Source organism: Chlamydomonas reinhardtii, chromosome 13, assembly GCF_000002595.2.
Source record: "Chlamydomonas reinhardtii strain CC-503 cw92 mt+ chromosome 13, whole genome shotgun sequence".
Taxonomy (NCBI): domain Eukaryota; kingdom Viridiplantae; phylum Chlorophyta; class Chlorophyceae; order Chlamydomonadales; family Chlamydomonadaceae; genus Chlamydomonas; species Chlamydomonas reinhardtii.
The window spans coordinates 2,682,903-2,701,806 of record NC_057016.1 but is presented as its reverse complement, the minus strand read 5'-3'; the positions used below and the strand labels follow the sequence as shown (position 1 = coordinate 2,701,806).

Here is an 18,904-nt window from a genome sequence, read left to right as displayed (position 1 = left end):
GGGGGGGGGGCTGAATGGGTGGGCGAGTGGGCGGCACCGCACGGGTGTGGTTCAGGGCCTGTGTGTTTTTGGACGTGCCGACGGCGGCATTGGCCCTGTCAACAATTCTTCTGGGCCACCTGCACCACACATCTGCACACCCCGCCCTTCCCCCCACCCGCCCCCACCCGCCTGCCCCGCCTGCCCCGCCTTCCCCCCCTTGTTCCTTGCTACGCCTTCACTTCTTAAATAATCATCAATGTAACCCCCCCCAAACACACACACACACACGCACGCACACACACACACACACACACACACACACACACACACACACACACACACACACACACACACGCACACTGCAGGACGGCGAGGTTCAGGAGTTCCAGCTGCTGCCGCTGGAGGAGGTGGCGCAGCTGGTGGCCACCACCACCGAGTTCAAGACCAATTGCTGGTGCGAGGCACGGTGTTGGTGAGGCGTAGTGATGATGTGGCCTAGTGTGGGTGTGGGACCGGTGCTGCGCCCGAGCTGCCCCCACCCTCTATACCCCTCTCCTCCCCCACCTCCGCCCCCCTTCTCCCTCACCTCCGCCCCACCTCCTGCAGCCTGGTGATCATCGACTTCCTCATCCGACACGGCTTCATCACACCCGAGCAGCCCGGCTACCTGCAACTGGTGGCACTGCTGCGGAGTGGCGACTGCAGCTGAGGGCTGGAGCCTGGAGGAGGCAGCTGAGGGCTTAATTGAGGAGGGAGGCAGCTGGGAAGAGGGAAGGCAGTGATCGAACCTGAGCAGGTATTGCTGCTGAGGAGGCAACAGCTTAGGGCCAAGCATCCAAGGACAGGCCCCTGCCCTGGGGAGGGAGCTGAGGAGGCAGCTGAGGAGGCAACAGGGGCTGTGGAGCATTGCCACCTGCAGCTGAGGGCTTGATCAAGGAGGGGAGGCAGCTGGGAAGAGGACAGGCAGTGATCGAAGGCGGTAGCTGGGCAGAGGAGGCAGCTGAGGAGAGGCACCTGGCGGAGAGGCAAGTGGGCACTGGGGAGGCAACACTAGCCATTAAGCATCGGCTGCGGTATAGGTTCTTGAGAGATATGGTTTCTACTCTCTGACCGACCAAAGCAGTTCAGATTTGCGTGTGCATGCCTGTAAGGCTGTGATACAGTGCCCAGGTCAGTACCGCATGGGGGCCCAAGCGATGGTAGCTGCGCTTCCGTGTGTGAAGAGCCCACGCCTAAACATCTGTCCCAATCGTTCTTGCCCCACCATCTCGCTTACTTGTGTCGGAAGTAAAAGCGGCGGTGGGCACGATGGTGCCTTCAGCGTTCAGCAATTATTCTATGCGAAGATACGTCTAGCGTTATTGAAACCCACTTCCAGCTCCGTGCATGTCGTCAGCTTTCACAAGTGCTGCGCTCACATGTACAACATCCCTTCAACACACTCACACAGACCGCCCACACATCTTTGCTTCGTTAGTTTTCTTGGCTGCCGCTAGCGCTTCGCCTCCAGTACTACTCTGCTAATCCGCTTCTCTTGCTCTGGGCTAAGCTTCTCCTGCCCTGCCCGCTGGCGCCACCACGCAAGGCCCACCATCGCCGCCCGACGCTTGTATACAGTCATCTCCACCGTAGCCTCTACCTGCGCCACAACCCACTCTGCACCCAGAGGCGCGGCCGTGCCGCCGCCGCCGGCGGGCTGCTGCTGCGCCGCGCTGCTGACGAGCCCCCTGTCGCATAGCCAGTCCGCGGCGTCAAAGTTTCCGGCACAGGCCGCCGCCCACAGCTCCTTAGTCGACAGCGAGCAGTCGCTCACCTGCGGGATCCCGGGGGCGGGTCAGGCCGCAGTCAGTTAGGCCGCAAACCCGATTATTTGGGTGACGCACACGGAGAAGCGAGGCTTCAGGTGACAACATGTGCAATGCGTGTATCCGTGACATGCCGCCCGTGCACCTCCCCACTCATGCCCCTGCCACCAACGGCAGTCGCGCACGCACCTGCGCCCCAAACGCCGCTGCTGCCTCCCTATGGCAGCCAAGCCGCCGTCACGCCTGCCCTTTTCCAAGCCGCCGTCACGCTTGCCCTTTTCGCTGTCTTAAGTAGAAGGTCCCTTGAACAAGCAACGCACCTGCTCTGTCGCCGCCGCCCCCTGCAGCGCGTGCCGTGCCCACTCCAGCGCCTCCACGCTGCAGCCGCCTCGCACCATCGCGCCCAGGTCGATGGCGGCACCGCGCCGCTCGTGCAGCGCCCGCAGCAGCGCGAGTGGCATACCCCGCTCCGCCGCCGCACCAAACAGGAAGCCCCAGCCAGCCGCATTGTTCCCGCCCTCCATGCCGTCCACCAGTGCCCCTACTGCCTCTGGCTCCAGCCGGCGCTCCCTCCAGGAGATCCCGTCCCTGCTGCTGATCGCATCGAAGAGCTGGTGATCAGTGATGATGCCGCGCGCCCAGAGCATGTGCAGCCCGGCCAGCGACGCCTCGTCGCACAGCCCCCGCAGTACGTAAGGGTTGTCAGCGGGCCGGAAGTCCTGCTCGTCCAGCAGCCACTGCAGAATGCCCAGGTCGGTCGTCCCGTCCGCAGCTGCCGCCAAGGCAGTGCAGTCCAGTGTGTAACCGCGCGCCACCAGAGCCTGCAGCAGCCATAACGCAGCTGCAGGTCTTCAGAATCGGAGCGCCACGCGGGCTAAGCAAGCAGACGCAGCGCAGGTCGCTACCAGTGGTCGCCGTTGCATGGTGCACACATTGGAAGGCATCTTCCCCACAGCGCTTCGCATGGCAGGCACAGGTTGGAGACAAACTAGACAAGCAAGATAGATATCTGGGCAGTGCCGCACACGGGACTGCACACGCGGTTTCCATGGCCCCCGTATGATGAGCCACCCATGAGCACCCAAACAAGTACTCAACGGCGACGGACATGTATCTATGTGCGCTATCGGTCTGCAAACCCGTACCTCCAGCCGTTGTATGTAGTCTGGCGGCGTCTTAAGAGTAGTGTAGGTTTCGCTGGAGACCGTAATGTGCAGCCACGGCGAGCGCAGGCGCTTCTGGTGGTAGTTGTCGTCATCCGCTGTTCCCCGCCGGCCCGCCGTCGCCGCCGCCCAGCGTTGCTCCAGGTACTCCACCCTCTGCAGCCAGTCGGAGGCCGGGCTGGCGGCCGCCACGGACACGTACAATCCCAAGGGTAGTTGGTACAACTCCTCGGGCGTGTCTACTATGGCGTCAAAGTGCTGCTGCAGCTCCGACAGCGTACAGCCGTACACAAAGGAGGGCAGCACCGATGTGTGGCGATGGTGCCACCGCAGCATGGCGGGAAACGCACGCGACAGTACAGGCTTGCAGCCCAGAGCGGCGGCCACCATGACCCAGGTCCTGGCATCCTTGTTCTGGCAGGTAACCAGGTCCTGCTGAAGGAGCCATTCAATCACTGCGTCCTGGCGGCCTCGCGCGGCGGCCTCCATCACGCAGCGCCTCGACACGACGTTGTCCAGTGCGGCGCGGTAGTCCGGCCGCCGGTGCAGCCACTGCAGGACGTGCAGCTGGCCCGCGCCCGCCGCCGCACAGGCCGCCTCGAACACGCAGTCCCGGCCCCCCGGCAGCTGCAGCAGCCGCTCCAGGGCAGGGATGCTGCCGGCGGCGGCCGGCGGCACGACTGCCTCGCCCGCGCTAGCGCCACAGTGCGCAAGCGCTATGTCCAGGCTTGCAGCATCGCCGGACGCCGCTGCCAGGCCCAGGACCCGCCGCCGCTGCCGCAGCGTCAGGGCACGCCAGGGCTCGGGCCGGCCCCAGTGTGACACGAAGTGCGGCCCGGGCCAGGGCTCACAAGGCAGGTCCGGGTTGGTGGGATGCTGCAGGTGAACGGTGCGGTAGAGGCCACGCAAAGGTGCGGCGAGGACCTGGCTCGCGAGCTTGAGGCCGCAAGCGACGTCGTTCGGCGGCAGCTGCTCTGCTACTTTACAAATGATATCTGGCGTCAGCGGATCAACGCTGTTTGCCGTTTGTTGGCTTGTGCGGCGATCGTGAGCGCTACTTGCCATGTTTGCTCGCGTCCAAGCAACGCGATGCGAAGAGATAACTGTATGGTTCCTGGAGTTTCTATTATTGGGAGGCGCATTCACAAGACCATTGTTCCTCAAAACCCCCCAGGTCCGCAGCGACATTGCTCGCCCTAGAATGGCCCTGATACTTGACAGTAGGACAGTCGGAAAAAGACACATCTAGATGCCCCAGGTTTATATACTTGTGTGTCGTAGAACTTCCGCGTTCCGCCCACAGCATTACTCGCCCTCCCCGTGCGGTCTGCCACCATTCGCACTTCTGTCGCATCTGTCGCCCCTGTACCCGTCAATTTGCACAGCCCCCACATACACGTTCATGAGAGTATGAGCTGTCGCAGCCTGGTGCGACTCCCGAGTTTTGCCGGAATTTCGCCCGAGTTTCATGCGAGTTTTGCGCGAATTCCACGCCAGTTTTTGCCGAGTTTCCGCCGAGTTCCCCCCGCGCCCCGCCCGCGCGTGCCCACCAGCGACTATCATGCACTCCAGCGAGTCCCGCCTGCGCTTGAGCCCAAATGTCAACCGTGTGCGACCGTGTGCGCTTAGAGGCAGTTATGGAAACCGGGTCAGCCCCATGCGTCTCTCTGGGTTTACACGCGGCTCACACACGCAGCTCACACACGCAGCTTCCCAAACCCTTTTCTCCCTTGCCGCGCCCTGTTTTCACCCCTGCTTGTCAGACTGTCGCCCGGCCTCTCTGTGTGCATTTGGTGCTCATCCGTGGACGCTGGTCATCTTCCTGCAGGTGCGATGCGGCTATGCCTCGCGAGTGTGGCGTTGCGGTGTGTCTGTGGTGCTGTCGCCTGGCCGGGCGCCCGGAGGAATGCGCGTCAGCAAACTTCCAGCCAGCCAGCAACTCGTCGGTACAGTAACTCCGGCGTTCGACCGGCCGCGTACTCCTGCCCTGCCGTTGCAAATTGTTTGCCATCTGCTGGGTTCTGGGAATCAGCTGCACCCTACGGGACTTTACCAACCTGCCTTACCACTGTCCCATCGCACACGCAGCTTCCCAAACGGCACGCGCACGACTATGCACTCCCACTCGCGCTGCGCGCCAACCGCCAGCCTCCGCCAAGCCCCGCCGTACTCTGTTGCAGCTTCCCACACGCCTCGCTGTCCAACTACGCACTCCCACTCGCGCCGCGCGCCAACCGCCACGCCACGTGCCGCCCCTGTTCGCTGGCAGTTGCGCGAAAGCCCGTTTGTGATCCCCGTGTGTCAGTTAAACTGTCGGTAGTTGCGAGGATTGCCGCGCCGCACACCGCACGTGCAAAGTACACGCGGCACCACTGCTGCTCAGGCAGCCAGCCTGAGACTGCCCACGGCTGCGGCCAGACTCAGCCACCTCAGCCGCCCCACGCCCCACCCTGCCACCGCTGATACTGCCATCGCCGGCACGTGGGCCGCACGTCGCCTCAGCAACACGTCACCATTCCTGACTCCGCCGCGCCCGTCCCTCGCACGGCCTGATCTGCCACGCATGCCATTCCCACCACCCGTTGGGCGTCGCCGCGAAGCCATGGACAGCGGAGCGCCAGCGGGCAGGGGCGCTGCCCGGCAGGGCGCCAGCGGGGCCGGCACGATACCCAGCGGTGGGGGGGAGGGCACCAAGGCGGGTAGGGGGTAGGGAGCTCCCGCGGCCACAGCGGGTTCGTCTGCGGGGCCGAGGGAGGGGAAGAAGGCAGTACAGGTGACGAGAGCCGAGAGGGGCGATCGTGCACACGGAGCTGCCGCCAGGAGGTCTGCCCGCCATTGCGAGGTCCGCTCCGAGTCTGCCGCCTCCCACCCTCCGCTTGCGCCTCCCTCACAACCCGCGGGTCCTGCATCCGCCCACTCCGCCGAATCCGCCCACTCCGCCGCCTCCCCCCTCCATAACCCTTCCATTGCCCGAACCTCTCCACCCACGGAAGCATCCTCACCTGGCCTGCAGCCACCTGGGGCCGGGGGGCCATCAGCGCCAGGGCCAGCACCAGCATTTGGGGGCCGGCGCCGCCAGCGCTGCCGCAGCCGCCTCCCGCTGCGCCTGAGCCCGCCCCCGCTCCTCAGCAGCTTGCAACTGTGCCTGATGTTGCTCCTTGAGGGCGCGCAACTCTGCCTGATGGAGCTGCTCCCTCAACTGGACCACGTACGCCTCCGTGGCCTTGCGGAATCTCGCCCAGTCGTCAACCCACTTCCTCTGAGGGCTGCGGCCGACGTCCGGCGCTGACGATGCCGAAGAGCCTGGCTCCGAGGCCGGCCCCGCGGCTCCCGGCGCCGGCGGCTCGTCGGGCGGCCGCAGAGCAGGCGGCCGGGCGTTGGGCTCCACGCCGATTGCCCTCAGCGCGGCGGTGACCTCTAGAATGCTCCGTTCGTATTCTGTGGCAGCCTTGTGGAAGTCAGCGACCCAGCGGTACGCTAAGCTCGAGCCTGAGGTGGCGCTCGAGCTGGGCAGGCTGGCTCTAGACATTGTTTTGCGTCGAGGACGAGCTCGTCGCCACGAGTAAAGCACTGAACCGGAAAGGGTGCAAGCATTGCGCTCATCGATGGGCTCTAATCGCGGCATTTTACAGCGCCCGGCTTGTCAATTCCTAGGACTATGCAAAAGCAGCCCAGTCACTGTGGAGTCACTTGCAATGCTGGAAAAGTTTTGGTAGGCTATAATTCCAAATTGTGCAGTTTATAATTGAGACCGCGTGGACCAGGAACGAGGCCACCGGGGAGACAAACCCTGAATCCTAAATGGTGCGACCTTCCAACAGCCTCATCGCCCGGACATAGCCGGGGTCGGTTTCCACAGGCACATAGCCAAACCAGGTGCCTAGCAATCGCGATGCCACAGCAGAGCCAACCGCAGCCAGACGCGGCCACTTGCACAGCACAGTTGTCAACAGCCGCACTGCTTGTCATGCCGCTACGCATGCCCTGCCAGCCCCACCGCGGACCGCTACCTAGACACCGCCAGCCGGCTCCTCAGCCTGCGCGCTTGCGCCGCTTCTTGGGCGGCGCTGCGCTCTCCTCCTCCACGTGGCCTTTCCCGCCCCCTACGCTACCAAGATGCGCGCACGCGCCGCCGCCGCCGCCGCTGCCGCCGCTGCCGCCGCCGCCGCTGCCGCCGCTGCCGCTGCTGCCGCCGCTGCCGCCGCCGCCGCTGCCGCCGCTGCCGCTGCTGCCGCCGCTGCCGCCGCCGCCGCTGCCGCTGCCGCTGCCGCTGCCGCTGCCGCTGCCGCCGCCGCTGCCGCCGCCGCCGCTGCCGCCGCCGCCGCCGCCGCCGCCGCCGCCAGTCTGCAGCGATTCAGGTCGCTTGTGCCCCAGCAGCATCTCCACCAGCGCGTGCCGGATGTTGGTTGCGGAGTTGACGTCACGTCCCTGCACCGTCGGGAGGGTAGAGTGAGTGCGTCCCACTGAGCCCACGACTGAGCCATCACCCAGCCGTCACCCACTGAGTCCACGACTGAGCGCTTAGAAAAACCAGTTCCGCAGCAGTGCGGCTCGCCCCAAAAATAGGTTCGCATTGCAAAGCCGAGGACAGTTGTTCCGGTGGTTTCAGGCAAATAAGATTTGTGCAGCTTTGGACTATGTATGCCTAGGGGGAGGGGGCCCCCGGCCGGGGTGCTGGGAGGGTGAAGCAAGCAAGGGGTGCGCTTGCTTGACTATGCCGTGTGAGCAAGCATTAAGTAAGCCTGATGAATGTATTGTTAAAACATCAGGCACACAATGCTTGTTCAATGCACAATGGATATGGCACGCCGTACACCTCCCGTGTCCCGCAGTGTGTGCCCAAGAACCCGCCGGCCACGGGGGTGTGCCGCTTGCCAACCACACCTACTTTAAGTGAGTCAAGTGCCCGGCGTGGCTGCCTTGAACCTTTGAACCCCGGCGAGAGGAGGTGTAGTGATCAGACTGCAAGTGCCGTTCCAGTAGCTGGTGCCGTTCCAGGAGCGAGCCGGCTAGCCTGCATGTGGAATGAGCGAGGCGGCTGGTCCGTTTGTTTCTTCTGCCCGCCACGCATGCCCGCTCCATTCTTCTTGGAGTCGTTGCCGCCCATTTCCGGTCCCCCGCCAACAATGGGCGTGTGCATGCCTCATGGCCCATATGCCACACATGCGTGCAGTTACCTCATGCGCCAGCCCTGCATGCGACCTCCCGGTGTGTTGATTGCTATCTTCAGAACCTCAGAACGCGTAATTTAGCGTTACGTGCTACGGAACTGTTACCAACTGTTGGTCACTGCCAGCTTTGGTACATGCGGACAGCCCGACAAGCAGCGTCGCTCACCACCCAACAACCAACCGCCGCATACTTTATACGCACATTCCAAGTTGTGCGGATACTGTTGCATGCACGCAATTGTTCCACACCAACTCGCTGGTGCTGTATCAGAACCAGCCCTTCCTGGCCCACTTCACACGGTGCGCGCGTGCGCATACGAGACCTGCTGGGTGGTGCGAAGCTACTGGTAGTGGTGCTGGTGCTGCCGTTAAGCCTTTGCCATATGCCCATGACCTAGCGCGCCAGCCAAGCATTACGGTTATGGTGCGCGTACTTCCTGCCATTTTGCATGCCTCATGGCACCCCTTGCACATGCCTGCTTCCGCCTCACAATGCTCGCACGCAGGTCGCTGCTGCAGCCCAATGTGGAATACGTGCCGTTTTGGAACACAACCTCACGAGGCATGGGTGCGGAGGACATCTACGACGTAATGCAGGTAGGTTATGCATGTGTGTGTTGGGAAAGCAAATAGGAGAAAGGGTTGACGCTGTGGGTGCCAATGCTGCTGGTAAATGTATGGGTGTGTGGTTGTGTGTGTTCTGCCTGGCCTTAGGTTGGGCGCTGGAAGGCATAGACCGGGAGGGCACCCAGCCAAGGGCTGTATGTGCCAGGCCGGGAAGAACCCCGGACAGGTCCATGCGCGTATGCCACGCTCAACTCCTCCCTACCTCTCATGCCCCACACACGACAGATCGATGCGTGCTACAAACACCTTCAGCCGCTGTTGGACCGCGGTGATTTGGAGCTGCCGGACGAGCGGTTTGTGCACAATGTGGACGATAACATGTGAGAGAGCACTGAGCTGACAGCGCTTTGTCGGCACCGGTCAGACTACCACCGATTCGTACACTGAAATTGGAATTATGGATCCTGCATGAATCCTGTATGGAGACACATGGGCCACATGGGCCACGAAGGGAGACAGGATTAGGCTGTTAAAATGCCCAGGCCGGGGAGGCTGGGCTAGTGTGCTGGGGTCCGTGGTACCGTATGTAGGGTACAGCGACCCAGAGGGGGCCACCCCTCACGCACGTGACTTGGCGTACACGGGGTGCTAAACCAAGCTGTGCCTCCGCCTCTCTGCCTCAGGCCGCGCTGGTGTGGTCCCGACAAGAACTGCACAGCGCCGCTGCTCAGCATCATCAAGACGGCAGACGGGGCGGCGGGCATTGACACGAATATCCTCATCCCGCAGTTCCTGTTCCTCGCCAAGTCCACGTACCACTACCCCTAGAAGGACATCGGTGAGCGCTCGATATCAAAGGTGGCAGGGGACAGAGACTCCTCTTATGGCCACGTTGCCACATGAGCTTTACTAGCTGAGTGTGACGAATGCAACTTGCGCTTTGGTGCTTTGTGGAAAGCGTGCTAGCTCAGTCTGGCCTATGTTTGCCTCTGCATTTTCCACAGCATAGGCCTTTTGTAGCCATGCATGGTGGGTGCGCTAGGCTCCAGTACACCTCGGTGCACATGCCATTACTTGAGGCCTTGACCCACTTCAGTATGCGAGACGTCAGGCTGCATGCTCACGCGCTCGGCTCTGTGAACGGCGCGCCTAGTTTGCCTGTACGGAAACCCACAGCCCAGTTTTCGCCTTGCCCTCATGGCCAGTGCTGGCCTACAAGTCCTCACCATGACCTTCCCCGCTCCCTGCCCTCCTGTAGGACCATCAGGTTCCTGCCCAAATGCGACACGACCTGCGTCAGGCCGTGGATGGCATACCTGTCAATGCAGGTGTGCGGGAGCGTAGGGCAGGTCATCTGCTTAGCGGAGTGCGTGCTGCAGTACACGTGTGTGGTGGCCAACGGGTTGTGTGCGGGGAGGAGGTGTTCCCGGGCCCCACTCAAGCTCCGCCCTGAGGGTTGCCTTTTCACTTGAGTTTCTGCAGGATGAGGAGCAGGGCCGGGGGCAGTCAGTGCTGGATGTGGCTCTCGTGGAACCTTGGCAGGGCAGCAGCTCGGTAGGTGAAGGAAATGCAATCAAGAGGAAATGCTTCATGTGGATGGTCAAAATGGTACCTAATTTGCCTGGTGAGGGCCATAAGAATGCGGATGTTACAGAGGGGACAGTCCCAGCACCCGAAGACGCCGAGCCATCACATGCTATCAGGGCCCAACTTGACTCCACCAACCACTATAACGACGGGTCCATGCGTTAGAGCATGCGTTAGCATGCGTGCCGCATGGCCCAAACGCATGCTTAACGCGTGAAAAGCATGTGCTGTACGCATGCGGTGCCCGCCCATACGCATGCGTGCGCTACCAGAGCATGCGTTACCTAACGCATGCTGGTGTTGGCTAGCGGCCGCAGCGACTCTTTCTGGATGTACGCATGCGTCTCGAACGCATGCCATACGCATGCTTGAAGCACATATGCCGGTTGCGTGAAGTACTACGCATGCCATGGCGCATGCGGGACGCATGTGCGTTACCTAACGCAAGCAGCTGCCCCCAACTGCACGCTTCCCACCCGCATGCATGCACGCACACGTGGGGCACACGAAGCCAATTCCCTCAACTGCTCATTTGTGTTACAGTTCATGCAACGGCACGTGCCGCGCGTCCAGTGTAAACGAGGATTCGGCCTGTTTCTCTGAAGGCGTGAGTCCGCCTCCATCCACCAGCCTCTCCTTACGCTTTTAGTCCGCCATCGCACACCCTGGAAAGGAAGTCTGCCCGCTCCACATGCCCTGTCACCCATCGACCTCCTCGCTCACCGAACGTGCCCTACCGTAACATGAATACAGATGCGTATGTAGCCGCTTCCGGGTAACAACCAAATGCCACCCGCCAAGGCATAAGCGGCAGAGGTGTGCCCATACTAAAGTCTTGCCAAACACACAACGACAACCACAACGTCCGACCTGCTGCACAGTGCTACCGCAGACTCTGCATGCTGCCGGTGCCGGCACTCCAGTCCGTAGCTAGCCACAGATGTGCATGTAGCCACTTCCGCGGAACAACCAAACGCCACCCGCCAAGGCATAAGCGGCACAGGTGGACCCATACTAAGTCTTGCCAAACACACAACGACCTCAACCACAACGTCCGACCTGCTGCACAGTGCCACCGCAGACTCCGCATGCTGCCGGTGCCAGCGCTCCAGTCCACAGCTAGCCACACCCGTGCTGCCCTTCGTAAGCCTGCATAGTGTTCAGGACGATTCGGTCAGGAACCAAACCACAAAACCAGGCATATCAGAGGGTAAGACGCAAGGTACCTTTCCCCCCATGTTCAGCTGCAGACACGCTACTCATGCAGTGCTTACTTCAGCAATTGCGAAATATTATCTGGACATAGACTTGCCTGTTGGGGTTAACGTGTGAGTGCGCCACGTCTAGCCCACCCAGGGGTGGTCCGCACGGGTGGCCCTTCGTGCGGCCGGAGTCCTGAGGGAGGGCGGGAGGGTACCAGGACTGAGAACTGAGCATGAACTGATGACAGGCTTGTACGGTGCCATTATACAGACACCTTAGCATGCGCATGCTCTCAGCTGACAGCCTCGGAAGCTAGCAACCAAGTCGCGCGGATGGTACCCCCGCCTCACCTGCGCCACGCGTGATGGCTCTGTAGCCTTTTGAAATGCTTTTGTTGAGCCTGAACCTGAACGAATTGAAGGTGGGCGATGAATATTGCGCTCGGTCAACGACGTCACCACCCCTGCAACAACCCAGCGTTATGGCCGCTGCAAGGCGCACCTGTGCGCCTAATAGCGTTACTAGTGGAGACTGGGCCTTAAAAGCAAACATAGCAGGGCGAGGGCGTCCTCTGCCGAGTGGCAGAGAACTGTTTGCGGGTCTCTACATACTGACACCTTGACGTGTCTGTAGTCTTTAGTAATGTGTGATATGCATAGAAGGATACAGTATATATAAATTGAACTGGCAAAGAAGGAAGTGCCGCAAAGAGTTTGGAAGCAGTGCCCCATGCAACACTTAAACTTGGTTGGCCGCATACTTGATACTTGCTTGTCTTGCCATGTGCGGTGTTGAAAGGGGGATTAATATGAACGCACACGGGGCCTTCTCTGCGCTCGCGCCTCAGCTGATGCCCAACGCCGACAGCCGGGGAACGCCTTGTGCTCGGGGCTGGATACGGGGCACTGCTCTCAGGCACACGCACCGCCGCTCACGCCCAGTGCCGCAGCAGGAAAAGCCGGGAAAACGTATTGTGCCTCGTGCTAGATACGGGGTAAAGCTCTCAGGCACACGCACCGCCGCTCACGCCCAACGCCATCTGAAGGAAAGCCGGGGGAACGCCTTGTGCCCTGGGCTGGATACGGGGTAAAGCTCTCAGGCACACGCATCGCCGCTCACGCCCAACGCCGTCTGAAGGAAAGCCGGGGGAACGCCTTGTGCCCTGGGCTGGATACGGGGTAAAGCTCTCAGGCACACGCACCGCCGCTCACGCCCAACGCCGTCTGAAGGAAAGCCGGGGGAACGCCTTGTGCCCTGGGCTGGATACGGGGTAAAGCTCTCAGGCACACGCACCACCGCTCACGCCCAACGCCTTATCAGGGACAGCCGGGGGAACGCCTTTTGCCCTGGGCTGGATACGGGGTAAAGCTCTCAGGCACACGCACCACCGCTCACGCCCAACGCCTTATCAGGGACAGCCGGGGGAACACATTATGCCCAGGGCTGGATACGGGGTAAAGCTCTCAGGCACACGCACCGCCGCTCACGCCCAACGCCGTATGAAAGAAAGCCGGGGGAACACCTTGTGCTCGGGGCTGGATACGGGGCATTGCTCTCACCGCCGCTCACGCCCAACGCCGTCTGAAGGAAAGCCGGGGGAACGCCTTGTGCCCTGGGCTGGATACGGGGTAAAGCTCTCAGGCACACGCACCGCCGCTCACACCCAACGCCTTATCAGGGACAGCCGGGGGAACGCCTTGTGCCCTGGGCTGGATACGGGGTAAAGCTCTCAGGCACACGCACCGCCGCTCACGCCCAACGCCTTATCAGGGACAGCCGGGGGAACACCTTATGCCCTGGGCTGGATACGGGGTAAAGCTCTCAGGCACACGCACCGCCGCTCGTGCCTAGCGCCTTTAACGGGACAGCCGGGGAAACGCTTTGTGGTCGGGGCTCGGTGCTGTGCAATCCTCAAAGTCATAACACAGGACTTGAGGCGCTTAAAAGCACCGTGATATGGCGTCTGCGACCATAGCCCCTGCCGCGGCTGCTGCTGCGGACAAGCATCGTCGCAGCCACAACTGCACCTATCCACTGCCTTGAGCTACCTCGCAGTCCCCGGGAATGTGAGTAGCGGCAGCGGCCAGCCCGCTGCCCCAACGTCAAACGCCCAGGCCCACGCCAGTGCTGTCTCGTCGCCTGATGCGACGGCGCAGCTGATGGTGCAGCCGCGGGGGTGACGCCGGCGGGGGGCAACGCGCGTCCAACGTTAGCGCTGGCGACGACGGCAGCCATGGCATGTGGGGGGCCACCGCCGCAGCACCGCCGTTGCGCTCACTGGCGCCACCGCCGCCCGCGGCACTAATCCCAAGCACCCAGCCCCACGCCAGTGCTGTCTCGTCGCCTGATGCGACGGCGCAGCTGATGGTGCAGCCGCGGGGGTGACGCCGGCGGGGGGCAGCACGCGTCCAACGTTAGCGTTGGCGACGACGGCAGCCATGGCATGTGGGGGGCCACCGCCGCAGCACCGCCGTTGCGCTCTCCCACGACGCCGCTGCCCGCGGCACTAATCCCAAACACCCAGCCCCACGCCAGTGCTGTCTCGTCGCCTGATGCGACGGCGCAGCTGATGGTGCAGCCGCGGGGGTGACGCCGGCGGGGGGCAGCACGAGTCCAACGTTAGCGTTGGCGACGACGGCAGCCATGGCATGTGGGGGGCCACCGCCGCAGCACCGCCGTTGCGCTCACTGGCGCCACCGCCGCCCGCTGCCCCAATCACAAACGCCCAGGCCCACGCCAGTGCTGTCTCGTCGCCTGATGCGATGGCGCAGCTGATGGTGCAGCCGCGGGGGTGACGCCGGGTGGGGGCAGCACGCGTCCAACGTTAGCGCTGGCGACAACGGCAGCCATGGCCTGTGGGGGGCCACCGCCGCAGCACCGCCGTTGCGCTCTCCCACGACGACGCCACCCGCGGCACCAATCCCAAACACCCAGCCCCACGCCAGTGCTGTCTCGTCGCCTGATGCAACGGCGCAGCTGATGGTGCAGCCGCGGGGGTGACGCCGGCGGGGGGCAGCACGCGTCCAACGCTAGCAATGGCGACAACGGCAGCCATGGCATGTGGGGGACCACCGCCGCAGCACCGCCATTGCGCTCACTGTCGCCACCGCCGCCCGCTGCCCCAATCACAAACGCCCAGGCCCACGCCAGTGCTGTCTCGTCGCCTGATGCGACGGCGCAGCTGATGATGCAGCCGCGGGGGTGACGCCGGCTGGGGGCAGCACGCGTCCAACGTTAGCGCTGGCGACGACGGAAGCCATGGCCTGTGGGGGGCCACCGCCGCAGCACCGCCGTTGCGCTCACTGGCGCCACCGCCGCCCGCTGCCCCAATCACAAACGCCCAGGCCCACGCCAGTGCTGTCTCGTCGCCTGATGCGATGGCGCAGCTGATGGTGCAGCCGCGGGGGTGACGCCGGCGGGGGGCAACGCGCGTCCAACGCTAGCAATGGCGACGATGGCAGCCGTGGCCTGTGGGGGGCCACCGCCGCAGCACCGCCGTTGCGCTCACTGGCGCCACCGCCGCCCGCGGAACCAATCACAAACGCCCAGGCCCACGCCAGTGCTGTCTCGTCGCCTGATGCAACGGCGCAGCTGATGGTGCAGCCGCGGGGGTTACGCCGGCGGGGGGCAGCACGAGTCCAACGTTAGCGCTGGCGACAACGGCAGCCATGGCATGTGGGGGGCCACCGCCGCAGCACCGCCGTTGCGCTCTCCCACGACGACGCCACCCGCGGCACCAATCACATACGCCCAGGCCCACGCCAGTGCTGTCTCGTCGCCTGATGCGACGGCGCAGCTGATGGTGCAGCCGCGGGGGTGACGCCGGCGGGGGGCAGCACGCGTCCAACGTTAGCGCTGGCGACAACGGCAGCCATGGCCTGTGGGGGGCCACCGCCGCAGCACCGCCGTTGCGCTCACTGGCGCCACCGCCGCCCGCGGCACCAATCACAAACGCCCAGCCCCACGCCAGTGCTGTCTCGTCGCCTGATGCGATGGCGCAGCTGATGGTGCAGCCGCGGGGGTTACGCCGGCGGGGGGCAGCACGCGTCCAACGTTAGCGCTGGCGACAACGGCAGCCATGGCATGTGGGGGGCCACCGTCGCAGCACCGCCGTTGCGCTCTCCCACGACGCCGCTGCCCGCGGCACTAATCCCAAACACCCAGCCCCACGCCAGTGCTGTCTCGTCGCCTGATGCGACGGCGCAGCTGATGGTGCAGCCGCGGGGGTGACGCCGGCGGGGGGCAGCACGAGTCCAACGTTAGCGTTGGCGACGACGGCAGCCATGGCATGTGGGGGGCCACCGCCGCAGCACCGCCGTTGCGCTCACTGGCGCCACCGCCGCCCGCGGCACCAATCACAAACGCCCAGGCCCACGCCAGTGCTGTCTCGTCGCCTGATGCGATGGCGCAGCTGATGGTGCAGCCGCGGGGGTGACGCCGGGTGGGGGCAGCACGCGTCCAACGTTAGCGCTGGCGACAACGGCAGCCATGGCCTGTGGGGGGCCACCGCCGCAGCACCGCCGTTGCGCTCACTGGCGCCACCGCCGCCCGCGGCACCAATCACAAACGCCCAGCCCCACGCCAGTGCTGTCTCGTCGCCTGATGCGATGGCGCAGCTGATGGTGCAGCCGCGGGGTTGATGCCGGCGGGGGGCAGCACGCGTCCAACGCTAGCAATGGCGACAACGGCAGCCATGGCCTGTGGGGGGCCGCCACCGCAGTGCCACCGTTGCACTCAGTTGCGCCGTCGCCGCCCGCGACCTTCATCGTGCACGCCCAGTCCCACGCCAGTGCTATCTCATAACCATAACCCCCGCCGCGGCTGCTTAACAAAGGCACTGTCGCAGCAACAACCACGCCTACGCACTCTACGCACACCTTGAGCTGCCTCGCAGTCCCCGGCCTTGCGAGCAGTGCGCGGCAGCGGCAGTGGCCAGCCCTCTACACGCCAGCCACACAACCCGCCTTGTCAGGTGCAGCCTCCATGCTGGTTGCTTGGTGCGACGCCCAGATAGTACAGCATACCATATATACACATGCGTTCACTCGTTTAGGCCCGACCGTCTAAAGACTAAAAGTCTAGCACTATGTCCGAGTGAATACTTCGCAAGGCCTGCTAGCCTACTTATACTGTTCGTTTTGATATACACATTGCATCATATAGCAGGGTCTGACGCTGTTGAAGTGTTGGAGTGCCGCGTCCGGCGATCACGCGACCCTACGAGCGAGCGAGCCGTGCTTGCTGTCTACGACTATGTCGTGACTTACAGGAATACGTGCGTCTCTTAGTGCTTGCGTCAGGTTGGTGCGCATGCGCCTGCATGCGGCCCGCATGCGTGCTTGTACGCACGGCTGTGCGCCCGACCCGGCCCCCCGCCCCTCATGCTTCATGCGTTCTGGCACGCATGCGTCCAGTCCCAGACGCATGCGTAGCGCACAATAAGCATGCGTAACGCACAAACCCGTCCTTATAGTGAACCCCGACTTTGCTGCAAACCCTCCCGCCGGCAAAGTCCGTGTGACTCCGCGCACAGTGAGTCCTAGCCAAGCCTCAACCCGCCAGAGCCCCACCGCTGTGCCTCAACGCCACAAGCCTAGGCACAGGAGTGCCGGGAAACGTCTAGGCAGCAGGACACACGCACAGCGGTTAGGCCATAAGGCACGTCGATGACTCACGGCGGCACACAGCGGTTCATGCTTCGTGTCTCGGTTTCTTCGTTCTAACATACATATCATATATACAACACATATACACATATGGCACGCAGTACCTAAGCCCTACGAACGCCACCTCATTTTAATCTCTTCACCACCGCATGCAGCTCCTCCACACCAATTCGCTGGTGCTGTACCAGAACCAGCCCTTCCTGGCCCACTACACACGGTGCGTGCTTGCAAAACCCCGCTTGGCTCTTGCTGGTGCTGCTGCTATTGCCTACAGGGCCGCTGTTCTTCCCCTTGACCTAGCGCGCAAATCAAGCAGTGTTAAAGCGTACGCCACTGCACACTGTGTTCCTTGTGGTCCCCCTGCGTGCACGTGTGCCTGCCTCTATTTTCCGCACGCAGGTCGCTACAGCCCAATGTGCACTACGTGCCGTTTTGGAACACGACCTCACGAGGGATGGGCATGGAGGACATCTACGACGTGATGCAGGTAGGTGCGCGCCGTACTTGTGGGGCCCTGACCTCCTTACTTCGTCCAGCAGAGCACCCGCCCCCGCCAATGCACCCATGCATGCGCACAAGCCAGTTGCCCGATTGAATATTGTGGCATGCAGTTCACAGGCGGTGCGGCACACGGACTCCGTCCGCCCGCAAGACATCTTACGTATTGTCCGGGAGGCGCAGACCTTCGCCGTCAAGTGAGTTAGGAGTGTCTGTTGGTCTCCCGCTGGGGTGCTGGTGAGCCCTGCTCACCTGCTGTGCGGCGTGTGCGCGTGCAGTTTGTTCCCACGGTACCGTGCCAGCTTCTCCCCCTTGCTTGTGCAGGTACCTAACCGTGTCTTCCCGCGCCCGCTACCTGCGCGACGCGCTCCAGTCCTAAAAGTCGCTGTTTGAGGACATGGACCCCTTCATTGAGCAGCTGGTGGCCCGCATGCGGGAGCGGGGGTTCAGGATACCGCCTGCAAGAGCACCGGCACATAGGAGTAGAGCGCGGAGGCGGGCGAGCTGACAGGTCGTCTACTCGTCTGGCCAGTGGAGGTGCGAGATGGGAAGGTGCATGAGGGGAAGGGTGCATGTGTGTGCCGCTGGGGTGTGGCCGCGTGGGTGAGAACTGGGCCTTAAGTACGGTAGAGGAGCATTGAGTACGCAGACTTGCCGGCAACACCAGCGCCAGCATTACCAGACTTTCTGCAGGATGAGGAGCAAGCAGCAGTGGTAATGCGTGTACTTTGCACGTGCGGCGTGCGGCGCGGCAATCATCGCAGCTACCAACACCCTAACTGACACACGGTGGGAGCTGGTAGTTGTACAGGGGGGCGTGTGGGAAGCTGCGGTGGAGTACGGCAGAGCTCGGCGGAGGCTGGTGGTTGGCGCGCTGTGCAAGTGGGAGTGCATAGTCGTGCGCGCACCGTGTGGGAAGCTGCGTGTGAGCTGCATGTAAACTTAGCGAGACGCATCAGCTGCACCCTACGGGACTTCACCACCTGCCTTACAACTGTCCCATCGCACACGCACATCCACAAGCTGCCTCTGAGCGCACACGGTTTTCACACAGTTGACATTGGGACCCTCGCAGGGTGGCGCCAGCCGCCCCTGCCGCCGCGCTGAGGAGTTGTATGACAGTATGAGTAGCCGCGGAGCGCGCGTGGGACTCGCTGGAGTGCACGAGAGTCGCTGGGGGCACGCGGAGGCGGTGCGCAGGGGCGGCTCGCAGGAAACTCAGCGGAAACTGGCGGGGAATTTGCGCGAAACTCGTGCAAAAA

At 63.1% G+C, this 18,904-nt stretch overlaps 6 protein-coding genes across 6 annotated transcripts in view; 3 read left to right on the top strand and 3 right to left on the bottom strand.

The window, feature by feature from the left end:
- The window catches only part of CHLRE_13g582201v5 (uncharacterized protein), a 3,596-nt gene extending 2,499 nt beyond the window's left edge, over nucleotides 1–1,097 (top strand). The window contains exons 6-7 of the mRNA XM_043069588.1: nucleotides 348–436; nucleotides 589–1,097. Coding sequence (XP_042917563.1) covers nucleotides 348–436; nucleotides 589–691 — 192 coding nt within the window. The 3' untranslated portion in view covers nucleotides 692–1,097. The remainder of the gene's footprint in view (nucleotides 1–347; nucleotides 437–588) is intronic.
- Nucleotides 1,098–1,099: 2 nt separating this feature from the next.
- CHLRE_13g582150v5 (uncharacterized protein) lies at nucleotides 1,100–4,191 on the bottom strand. Its single transcript, XM_043069587.1, has 3 exons — nucleotides 2,933–4,191; nucleotides 2,108–2,608; nucleotides 1,100–1,795 (listed from the first exon to the last, which is right to left on the bottom strand). The coding sequence occupies exons 1-3, from the start codon at nucleotides 4,013–4,015 to the stop codon at nucleotides 1,475–1,477; spliced, it is 1,905 nt and encodes a 634-aa protein (XP_042917562.1). The 5' UTR covers nucleotides 4,016–4,191; the 3' UTR covers nucleotides 1,100–1,474.
- A 698-nt stretch (nucleotides 4,192–4,889) lies between these two features.
- CHLRE_13g582112v5 (uncharacterized protein) lies at nucleotides 4,890–6,651 on the bottom strand. Its single transcript, XM_043069586.1, has 2 exons — nucleotides 5,953–6,651; nucleotides 4,890–5,688 (listed from the first exon to the last, which is right to left on the bottom strand). Exon 1 carries the CDS (start codon nucleotides 6,477–6,479, stop codon nucleotides 5,985–5,987), a length of 495 nt encoding a protein of 164 aa, XP_042917561.1. The 5' UTR covers nucleotides 6,480–6,651; the 3' UTR covers nucleotides 4,890–5,688; nucleotides 5,953–5,984.
- Nucleotides 6,652–6,699: 48 nt separating this feature from the next.
- CHLRE_13g582100v5 (uncharacterized protein) lies at nucleotides 6,700–7,711 on the bottom strand. Its single transcript, XM_043069585.1, has one exon. It carries the CDS (start codon nucleotides 7,328–7,330, stop codon nucleotides 6,983–6,985), a length of 348 nt encoding a protein of 115 aa, XP_042917560.1. The 5' UTR covers nucleotides 7,331–7,711; the 3' UTR covers nucleotides 6,700–6,982.
- A 510-nt stretch (nucleotides 7,712–8,221) lies between these two features.
- CHLRE_13g582050v5 (uncharacterized protein) lies at nucleotides 8,222–10,717 on the top strand. The gene is made up of 4 exons (XM_043069584.1): nucleotides 8,222–8,718; nucleotides 8,974–9,068; nucleotides 9,372–10,016; nucleotides 10,171–10,717. Exons 1-3 carry the CDS (start codon nucleotides 8,614–8,616, stop codon nucleotides 9,514–9,516), a joined length of 345 nt encoding a protein of 114 aa, XP_042917559.1. The 5' UTR covers nucleotides 8,222–8,613; the 3' UTR covers nucleotides 9,517–10,016; nucleotides 10,171–10,717.
- Nucleotides 10,718–13,361: 2,644 nt separating this feature from the next.
- On the top strand, nucleotides 13,362–18,594 carry CHLRE_13g582000v5 (uncharacterized protein). The gene is made up of 9 exons (XM_043069583.1): nucleotides 13,362–13,544; nucleotides 13,593–14,128; nucleotides 14,208–14,538; nucleotides 15,233–15,768; nucleotides 16,952–17,010; nucleotides 17,300–17,361; nucleotides 17,544–17,631; nucleotides 17,763–17,839; nucleotides 17,967–18,594. Exons 4-9 carry the CDS (start codon nucleotides 15,762–15,764, stop codon nucleotides 18,019–18,021), a joined length of 348 nt encoding a protein of 115 aa, XP_042917558.1. The 5' UTR covers nucleotides 13,362–13,544; nucleotides 13,593–14,128; nucleotides 14,208–14,538; nucleotides 15,233–15,761; the 3' UTR covers nucleotides 18,022–18,594.
- The last annotated feature ends 310 nt before the right edge of the window (nucleotides 18,595–18,904 follow it).

Excerpts from the sequence above, each read along its gene's own strand:
- CHLRE_13g582150v5 (XM_043069587.1), bottom strand. The coding sequence starts at position 4,015 with ATGGCAAGTAGCGCTCACGATCGCCGCACAAGCCAACAAACGGCAAAC. Across the intron at positions 2,609-2,932 it reads ACTACATACAACGGCTGGAG|GCTCTGGTGGCGCGCGGTTA; the intron begins GTACGGGTTTGC and ends TGGCTGCTGCAG. Across the intron at positions 1,796-2,107 it reads GGGCGGCGGCGACAGAGCAG|GTGAGCGACTGCTCGCTGTC; the intron begins GTGCGTTGCTTG and ends GGGATCCCGCAG.
- CHLRE_13g582112v5 (XM_043069586.1), bottom strand. The coding sequence starts at position 6,479 with ATGTCTAGAGCCAGCCTGCCCAGCTCGAGCGCCACCTCAGGCTCGAGC.
- CHLRE_13g582100v5 (XM_043069585.1), bottom strand. The coding sequence starts at position 7,330 with ATGCTGCTGGGGCACAAGCGACCTGAATCGCTGCAGACTGGCGGCGGC.
- CHLRE_13g582050v5 (XM_043069584.1), top strand. The coding sequence starts at position 8,614 with ATGCTCGCACGCAGGTCGCTGCTGCAGCCCAATGTGGAATACGTGCCG. Across the intron at positions 8,719-8,973 it reads ACATCTACGACGTAATGCAG|ATCGATGCGTGCTACAAACA; the intron begins GTAGGTTATGCA and ends CACACACGACAG. Across the intron at positions 9,069-9,371 it reads CACAATGTGGACGATAACAT|GCCGCGCTGGTGTGGTCCCG; the intron begins GTGAGAGAGCAC and ends TCTCTGCCTCAG.
- CHLRE_13g582000v5 (XM_043069583.1), top strand. Across the intron at positions 17,632-17,762 it reads ACATCTACGACGTGATGCAG|GCGGTGCGGCACACGGACTC; the intron begins GTAGGTGCGCGC and ends TGCAGTTCACAG. Across the intron at positions 17,840-17,966 it reads GCGCAGACCTTCGCCGTCAA|GTACCTAACCGTGTCTTCCC; the intron begins GTGAGTTAGGAG and ends TTGCTTGTGCAG.